Here is a 10,237-nt window from a genome sequence, read left to right on the forward strand (position 1 = left end):
GTTGTCCCAGGGGTCTCATCAGTTTGATTAGAAGTATCCACCCCATAACATTCGAGAGAGCTAGGCTATGATTAGAGAGGTATTAGGGATTTGTATCTGTGTTTGTGTGTATTGTGTTTTTTACTTAGGTTGTGTTGTTTTTCACATTTTCTGCATATATTTTTCTACATTTCTTAATGACTATTGGAACACTAGCCCTTTGAGAGCTGAAAGAGATCCTAATAAAATAAAATCCATCAAACCTTCAGCTTTTGCTTGGGCATCACCTACTGGACACAATAGGGACTTGCAGTCTGGCATGCAGCTCATGGCCCCACTGTATGCCACTGTAAATCTGTGGGGTTGTAGGTCTTGCGGTTGGAGAAGCTGACACAATGTTCAATCGTCTTTGCATTTGACTGCAAACTTCATGATGGGACTCTTAGTGCATAACTTATCAGGTGAAATAAAGAAATAAAAAGGGGATAGGGGAATAGCCAAATAGAATATCGGTATCAATGCATGTCAAAGTAAAAGTCTAACATATTACACGCCCCACAGTATTGAATAGAAATAACTGTTTTTATGCTGGTATACAGGTTAAAGTAAAACTATTTTACGGTAGAGGGATTTTCCAACATTGCATTTATTGTTACATTTTTTTAGGCTATAAAATGTCATACTTCATTTTGACACATGGAATAGAAACACGGTTTTAGGATGAAATGTTATTTGAAAAAATGTATTTGGAGGCAAAAGGTCCTAAAAACAATTCTAAGAACACCACATACACTATTGACATATGTACATAACGAGTCCAAGGCTTAGGATGGCAGTTTCTGTGAAACCCCCTTCCTCATTACCTCTACTGGAAGTAGCAAATCAAACAAGATGGACACATTATCATTACCCTAATTTTCAAGTAACAACATCCCAGATCCCAGTGTAAATTGACTGTGGCTACTTACATCCCCCTTGCCCCTTACCATGTGGCAACTCCCATACATTGACTGCCCCCAAAAATGATTGGTGGATACTGTTTGTTACATGAGTTCACCAGAATAGCCATGGGGGTTATCCTGGTCCCAGATCTGTATGTGTTGTAGCTCACTCCTCTGACTATCATTGTCACCACAGCAGAGAGGAGTTGGCTAAAGCGCAAAGTGATCGAGATACAGGCTACATGAACGGCCATTGGTCCAAGTTGATTCACACCTGAACCAAGCTCAAAGCAGTGTTGTGCAGTATGGATGATGTTTCATGTTTTTAAACCTTGGTGGGGAAAAAAGAACAACGTACCATTTTCCCAGGGGTATAGGGAAACCATGATCAGAGCAGTTGATCCTGGCGCAGCAAATATCTTTACACCAAAACCCAGCCAAACAGACAAGATAATCGACACATTTCCATGGTTAGATGTGGATGAATTCTACAGTAGAAGCAGTGATAGGTGAGTGAGGGTGGTCATTGAGACATTAATCCCGGTCGTCGGCCTCTGAGGTAGCCGGGGGCTCCTCTGTCTGTTGATTGGTGGGGATGCTCACAGGAGGGCGGAGTTTACGCCCTGAGCTCTGGACATGTGGAGGTGATCCAGGGGGTGGAGCTGAGGGCATGACAGGTGGCTGAGCTGAGGGCTTGAGTGGGGTGGCAGGGGGTGAGGGCACAGGGGTACGAGGGTATTTGCGAACGGGCCGGGTGGGTGCCTCGGGTGAGTGGGAGGATGGTGGGAGGGGGCTGGGGTAACCAGGCGGGGCGAGGTCTGAGGGGCTGATGGAGTTGGCTGAACAATCATCCTCACCTTCAAGACTCTCCTGGAATAACAACAATGAAGGAACAGAGTTAGGCAGATAAAAATTAAGGGAAAACTAGCAACATTCTTAAAAATAAACTAGTCTTCGGTAATTGAAAAATCTGTGACTTACATCTTCATTGACAACATAAAGAGCCATTGGGCTCCTACGGCCATGGGTTCCATGGGCTATTGTTTTTGGCACCACATCAACTGCAAATTAAAGAATGTGTGAACAACTGTACAAACTGAGAAATGTGTGTAGGCCACAGGTGGCCGGTGGCACCTTAATTGGGGAGGACCGGCTCATAGTAATGTCTGGAACGGAATAAATGGAATGGTATCAGACCCATCAAACACATGGTTACCATTCCTCCATTCCAGCCATTATTATGAGCCATCCTCCCCTCAGCAGCCTACTGTGGTGTAGGCCTACTCTGCAAAAAATGTGCTTGGACTATAACTTTGCCATGAAATCTATCCATCTAAAAAGCTTTGCATTGAAATATCTGTAATAGGAAGAATAAATCAACCAAAAAATGAGCGTGGGGAACAAAGAACATCACACATTCAAAAAGCACTGTCAAAAGCTCACATCCCTCTCTCCCCTTACCCCCGTGACTGATGTCACTCCTCTCTACATACACTGGAGATCTCTGCAACATGGCTGCCATAGCAGCCCGCCGCTTCTTCCTTAGCCCCAATGAGAGACAAATACGAGATGAGCGTTTCACATGCATACTCGTGTAGTGTTTACATTCTGTCTCCCCGAGAACATGTAAACACAATTGTTCTTAAAATACTGCACATAGTGTAATTCTAGCCTGGTCCCAGATTTGTTTGTGCTGTATAGCCACAACATTGACAACAACCATCGGAGTAGGCTATACGGCGCAAATAGTTCTGGCACCAGGCTAGTGGGATACCATCATCACTGCATTGTAAACAACAGAGATATAATCCCTCCCACACGATGCTATCAGTGTCAGAACCTTAGTGTAACATTGGACATGCGCCTACAGGACTGCAGAGTAGTCGAGAGCTATAGGCCAGGGGATTACGGTTCTAGCCGGCTGCTTCCTGCCTAGTGCTTAACTCTGGTCCTCGAAACGCATCAAAGAGAATGGGGAGATGGAGGCACAATGTGGAACTCTTACTTTTTAGAGGGCTTCCAGCAGGCGCACACTGTCACCAGGGTGATGAGGAGGAAAATGCCCCCGGTGGTAAGGATGATATACAGGGAACTCCGTCCTAGCAAAGGAACGAAGCCTATGATTAACAGAGTAGTCCTTTCTCAAACACCGCAAACACTTCGCCACTGTATGAGCAAAGATTCCACTTGGACTAGACAAAGATATCACCTCTCGGGCTCTGGAAATTAGCTACACTCTCCTCTTTCTCGACTATAGGCTTATCGTAACACACTCCACTGTAGAACTTTTAGTGGAGGCCACAATAACATCGAATAAAATGGAACCGTTTCAGAATGAGTAAAAATGCTAGGTTCTCCAAGTCTGGAACTGGATCTGTTTGTGCTGTCTTGTCAACGTTTGGCGCAACAATGACCATAAGAGTTGGCAAGACAGCGCAAACATATCTGGAAGGTTTCCCATCACTAGCTGTGCCAGCCAAGTCTGTGTGTGAAAGCTAGGATTGAAAGGTGCTGCTTTGAGGCTTTGTACAGGGCTGTATGTAAGGAGAGAATACAGGACCCTTACGGGGCTAGCTGATCTCTCGTCGCACTGTTGCGGCATCCCAAATGGCAACCTATTCCCTATATAGTGCACTACTTTTGACCAGATCCCTATGGATCATGGTCAAAAGTAGCGCACTATAAAAGGGAATAGAATGTCATTTGTTACACAGCCCTTGTCTCAGTTGGGGGAAAATGAAGTAAGGATTAGTATGCTCCACTGGGGCAAGACCTCAGCTCCACCGGCTTCCTTTATCTACTGGCCCTCATAAGTAACTCAAGCTTTTCACTGGATTACTCTATCTCTCTCTCTCTCTCTCTCGCTCTCTCTCTCTCTCTCTTTCTCTCTCACTGCTCTGTCTGTCTCTGTCTGTCTCTGTCTCTCCCTCTAACCTTGTAGCAATTCAGTTTCTTCATAATGAACTTGTATCTCAACCTTTCCCTGACAGGTACAGTACCAGTCAAAAGTTTGGACACACCTACTCATTCAACGGTTTTTCTTTATTTTTACTATTTTCTACATTGTAGTGAAAACATCGAAACTATGAAATAATACATATGGAATCATGTAGTATCCAAAAAAGTGTTAAACAAATCAAAACATATTTTAGATTCTTCAACATAGCCACCCTTTGCCTTGATGACAGCTTTGCACACTCTTGGCATTCTCTCAACCAGCTTCATGAGGTAGTCACCTGGAATGCATTTCAATTAACAGGTGTGCCTTGTTAAAAGTTAATTTGTGGAATTTCTTTCCTTGATGCGTTTGAGCCAATCAGTTGTGTTGTGACATGGTAGGGGTGGTATATAGAAGATAGCCCTATTTTGTAAAAGACCAAGTCCATATTATGGCAAGAACAGCTCAAATAAGCAAAGTGAAACAACAGTCCATTATTACTTTAAGACATGAAGGTCAGTCAATATGGAACATTTTAAGAACTTTGAAAGTTTCTTCAAGTGCAGTCGCAAAAACCATGAAGCGCTATGATGAAACTGGCTCTCATGAGGACCGCCACAGGAAAGAAAGACCCAGAGTTACCTCTGCTGCAGAGGATAAGTTCATTAGAGCCTCAGAAATCGGCAATTAACTGCACCTCAGATTGTAGCCCAAATAAATGCTTCACAGAGTTCAAGTAACAGTCACATCACAACATCAACTGTTCAGAGGAGACTGTGTGAATCAGGCCTTCATGATCAAATTGCTCTAAAGAAACCACTACTAAAGGACACCAACAAGAAGAAAAGACTTGCTTGGGCCAAGAAACACGAGCAATGGACATTAGACCGGTGGAAATCTGTCCTTTGGTCTGATGAGTCCAAATTTTAGATTTATGGTTCTAACCGCCGTGTCTTTGTGAGACGCAGAGCATTGTCAACAGGACAATGACCCAAAACACACCTACAGGCTGTGTAAGGGCTATTTGACCAAGAAGGAGAGTGATGGAGTGTTGCATCAGATGACTTGGCCTCCACAATCACCTGGCCTCAACCCAATTGAGATGGTTTGGGATGAGTTGGACCACAGAGTGAAGGAAAAGCAGCCAACAAGTGCTCAGCATATGTGGGAACTCCTTCAAGACTGTTGGAAAAGCATTCCAGGTGACTACTTCATGAAGCTGGTTGAGAGAATGCCAAGAGTGTGCAAAGCTGTCGTCAATGCAAAGGGGGGCTACTTTGAAGAATCTCAAGTATAAAATATATTTCGATTCGTTTAAGACTTTTTTAAATGATTCCATATGTGTTATTTCATAGTGTTGATGTCTTCACTATTATTCTACAATGTAGAAAATAGTAAAAATAAAGAAAAACCCTTGAATGAGTAGGTGTGTCCAAACTTCTGACTGGTGCTGTACATGTTGAAGCAATCAAGATAAATATCCTTACTAGGGAGAAAGTACTGCGACTGTAGTTCTACTTACTGTAGACGGTGAGTTTGACAGGCACACTCCTCATGCTACTGATTGGGTTATCCACCGTACAGCCGTAGACGTCATCGTCTGACATCAGCACCCGGGCGATGGTCAGATACTTCTGGTCATGTGACAGGAGCAGGCGCGAGTCATTGGTCAGCACCTTTCCCCCTTTCAGCCAACCGTAGGTGGGCTTGGTGCCATCGACGTGGGAACAGTGTAAGGTGAAGAGTTCACTCAACTCCAGCACCGATGAGGCTATCATTTGGACGTAGGGTCTGGACACAGGTACTGTGGGGACAATACACAACACGTCAAATCGATTCACTACATGTGACATAAACCGTATACCACTGTTTAGATAGTATGCTTATCCCAGTAAAGGATTTGTGAACAAATAACAAGCTACCTACTCTTTAAAGTAGGCCTTAGAAAGAACTTATAAAGGCTGCTATAAGATGTACTTTGTTTAATGTGTGACCACACTTTTTAACCTTACACCTCAGTCTGGAATAGCATTATGTGATGTAAATTCACTAAGGTGAATAGTTGGTCAGTTGCTGGACTGTTTATTTTAATACGGTAGCCTAAGCCGTATTGTAAATACAATCTCAATTACAATGCCATTTAGCAGACGCTTTTATCCAAAGCGACTAACAGTCATGCTTGCCTAAATCTTTTACATACATTGTATGTATGGCTGGTCCTGGGAATCGAAACCCACTATCCGGGCGTCGAAAGCGCCATGCTTTACCAAATGAGCTACAGAGGAAACTTTCCTACCGTCTACGGTGAGGTTGATGTTGCGCTCCGCAGTGAAGGCATCATCCGTTATGGAGATCTCCACTTCATAGGCCCCCTCGTCAGACAGCTGCAGGTTGTGGAGGAGCAAGGTGCCGTTCTCAAACACCACGATGCGGTTCCTGTACTCGGGCCGCAGGTTCCCGATGACGCTGGTGCCTATGGACTGGACTACGGTGATGGGCTGCTGCTTGTCCCTCTTCAGCTGCCACTTGATGACCGGTTGGTCGGAGCTGGTGCTGGTGTAGCTGACGGAGAGCAGGGCCTCTCCACCCAACGTGCCTCGGACCAGATGAGCCTGACTGGTGATGTTGACGCCGGCCACTCTGACTGCATGGACACAGCCCAACACACGACGTTCAGTGAACACTGTGGCGGACTATACAGTGCAGGATATAGTGATCGCATGCATACAGGACGATTTGATGGCTGTAAGTGGTTGATTACTGTCACCACATTCACTACAAGCAGAGGAATCTGGTCTAGTAGGTCTTAATACAGAGTATGGAACTTTCTGATCTTTTCTCTTATGTATTTATATGCCTCTCACAGATATACAGTATAAAATAAAGTCAGATATGGGCTTATATTTTCCACTCCATTCCCTATATTAGTCCAGGAGTAGATCGAACTTTTATTCTTAAAAGCGGACTTTCGAAATCAAGACAACTCAAAAAATCCAATTAAATCTACAAGTGAAAACGACGCCCTCAAGCCTCCTCATTATTACCGCAATCAATTATTCAGCGAAAGTTCAATAACAGGACAGACCCTCTCCAAACAAGCCCAACGTATCACATCTGTTTTGATTTGTGTACCATTAATGGATCCCCCTTGAGCATACAGGAGGATGGCCTACAACATAACCCGCATATCATCCTTTCGTCTCGTTTTGCCCTGGAAACCACACACAGTAACGCCATTATGCTCACAGTGGAGTTTCCTATAAGTCACCACATCCTCGACCACACGTAGCCATAGGCTAAAGCTACTTACGGCGCTGTACTTAACGGATGGGCTGTTGCATGTCATGCTGTGGCAATAGAGAGAGAGAGAGCGCATCTGGCACCGACCCTCCTCGGCCACAGCTCTGCTCCCTGTAGCGTGTCTGCATGGCATCGCTCGATCGCTGTGGTAACAATTTTCAGCCTGAAGGGGGTTGCCAGGGAGAGGCAGACAAAGGCCAGGATTGTTGGACTGATTTCCTCCCTCCCGTGGTATAAAAAACACTGGGAAAGACATGCTCTTTGTGATTGTGGAAGCAGGAGACACTAGGGCTCAGTGATTTTGCTAATAGTGGATGGCCACAATGACACAACACACAGCTACACAGCAGAAGCAGGCTGAGCCAGGCTCCTAATGCAGAGAAACCACCACCACTGTCTCGCCCGGGCTCCAACTCCAAGTCCCCCAAAGCCTCTTCTCGTAATATCATAACTCTTCACCTATGCTTCACCCACTTACATCCCAACAACAGCTCAGCTCAGCTAGGCTCTTTTCACTACAGCTGTATGGCCGAATAGACCTGTGCCTTCGAGCTAATCCACACAAGAGGGTACACCAGGACAAAACAACTCTCACTGCCTGGGCCAATTAAATATGTTGTACGGCACTTAGCCTACTTTAACATAATATGTAATGGATTGATCAAGCACATAAAGGAACAATGGTTACAACCAAATCATGTATTATAAAAAAAAAATCTATTTTCAAATGAATTTGCTAACGAAACAATGTAAAAAAATAATTTGTGAATTTAAATATCCAAAGCTGTGTAAATCTCAAATATCTTCTCGATCGCCTTATCACATATTACTTGACGACCATGTGATAAACATATTTGCCAATATAGTCACATATATAGTCATTCAAACTATCTATTCATTCCTGATTCAGCCACTAATTCTTTACCACATTGTGTTTCCCAAAAAAGTAAATCATGAAGTTTGAAAGTGTTCACTTACCTGCCTGGAAAAGAAGGAGGAGGCCAAAGAGTGAGAATTGCGAAGGAATGGCTGTGTCTTCTGTCGAGGAAGTCTTCCTCCTCTCCTCCTTCATCTTGGGTACAGCGCTGAGTCCCTCTCCCACCCAATGAGCATGATTTGTCCACTCCAGGCACGTCCCTGAGAATGCACAAGACTGCAAGACTGGGCTCAGCTGCCTGCCTGCTCTGAACCACAGCACTCAGGACCCCAGCATGAACAAAAGCACTGTGTGTGTGTGTCCTCAGCTTTGTTAGACAGAGACATAGATAGATAAGCAAAGTTTTTTTTTTATTATGGTGGGAGTCTAAAGAAGACAGCTACATTTAAATGTTGTTATTTTCTGTACTGCATTTGTATGGCTGTAAAATGTGCTATTACCAACGATGAGTTCCTATCTTTCAAGCATATGTATATGGTTTCAATACATTTCAAAATATTGTGTGATTGAAAACAAGTGTATTCAGTAACAGTACCTTAATTGTCATTCCTACAGTGCTGCTCAGAATTGCTTAATAAACCAAAGGCTTTATAAAAGGACCCCACTCGGAGAAACAGAATAAGTGCTCCTGAAAAACAACTAACTACTGTCCCCAACTACTGTCCCCACCCCCTCCAGACTCACACTCTAAATAAGAGAGAAACAGTGATTATGTATTAGTCCACACCTTAAAAAAACTGTTTTTTTTTTCAACGAAAACAAGCAATTACTTTTGGACAAATTCAGGTTAGTCCCTCCCTGTCACGGCCCGTTTGCTCCCGTTTGGTTATTAGTGCATACACCCCAGATGTAAGATGATGGGAAGAGAAGTATGGAAGTACTCAAAAAAAACATTTAATGTGTTCCCAATGTGGCCACTAGGTGGTGCATTAAAATATGGAAATCAATGAGCACAGAAATAATACACTGGAGACATGAACAATAAAGGACAACATGATTGATGTTGTTATAACATGTTTTGATATTTCTGATAATCTAATCATTGTAACACTACCTGCAATTCAGCTTCTTGTTGCAGCGTGTACACTGCAGTTCAGACAAGTATAAAGTATGTTCTCTCTGACACTATACACTACCTAGAGAAAGTATTCACAAGTCAAGTATTCCCTTGACTTTTTCCACATTTTGTTGCGTTACAGCCTGAATTGAAATGTATTCAATTGAGATGTTTTGTCACTGGCCGACACACAATACCCCATAATGTCAAAGAGGAATTTTGTTTTTTGAAATAGTAAAACAAAAATAATAATGAAAAGTTGGAATGCCTTGAGTATTCAACCACTTTATAATGGCAAGCCTAAATAAGTTCAGGAGCAAAAGTTGTATTAATAAGTCACATAATAAGTTGCATGGACTCACTCTGTGTACAAAGTTTAAAATCATTTTTAAATGACCACCTCATCTCTCTACCCCACACATACAATTATCTGTAAGGTCCCTCAGTCGAGCAGTGAATTTCAAACACAGATTCAACCACAAAGACCAGGGATGTTTTCCAATGCCTCGCTGAGAAGGGCACCTATTGGTAGATGGGTAAAAAAAAATACAAAAGCAGACATGGAATATCCTTTGGTGTGGCAGACAAGGTAGAAATCTGTCCTTCTGCCCCTGAACAAGGCCATCATTGTAAATAAGAATTTGTTCTGAACTGATTTGCCAATTTTTTTTTATTTTTTATTTTTTATTTTTTTTAAATATCCCTTTGAGCATGGTGAAGTTATTCATTACACTTTGGATGATGAATCAATACACCCAGTCATTACAAAGATACAGGTGTCCTTCATAACTCAGTTGCTGGAGAGGAAGGAAACTGCTCAGGGATTTTGCCAATGGTGACTTTAAAACAGTTACAGAGTTTAATGGCTGTGAGAGGAGAAAACTGAGGTTGGATCAACAACATTGTAGTTACTCCACTATACTAACCTAATTGACAGAGTGAAAAGAAGGAGGCATGTACAGAATTAAAATATTCCAAAACATGCATCCTGTTTGCAACAAGGCACTAAAGTAATACTGCAAAAAATGTGGCAAAGCAAATAACTTTTTGTCCTGAATGCAAAATGTTATGTTGGGGCATATCCA

General features: G+C 42.9%; 1 protein-coding gene across 1 annotated transcript; it reads right to left on the reverse strand.

Moving 5' to 3' along the window:
- Positions 1-2,921: 2,921 nt before the first annotated feature.
- On the reverse strand, positions 2,922-8,230 carry hepacama (hepatic and glial cell adhesion molecule a). Its single transcript, XM_038961886.1, has 4 exons — positions 8,137-8,230; positions 6,155-6,541; positions 5,381-5,662; positions 2,922-3,019 (listed from the first exon to the last, which is right to left on the reverse strand). The coding sequence occupies exons 1-4, from the start codon at positions 8,228-8,230 to the stop codon at positions 2,922-2,924; spliced, it is 861 nt and encodes a 286-aa protein (XP_038817814.1).
- Positions 8,231-10,237: the final 2,007 nt, after the last annotated feature.

Source organism: Salvelinus namaycush, chromosome 23 (genome assembly GCF_016432855.1).
Source record: "Salvelinus namaycush isolate Seneca chromosome 23, SaNama_1.0, whole genome shotgun sequence".
Taxonomy (NCBI): domain Eukaryota; kingdom Metazoa; phylum Chordata; class Actinopteri; order Salmoniformes; family Salmonidae; genus Salvelinus; species Salvelinus namaycush.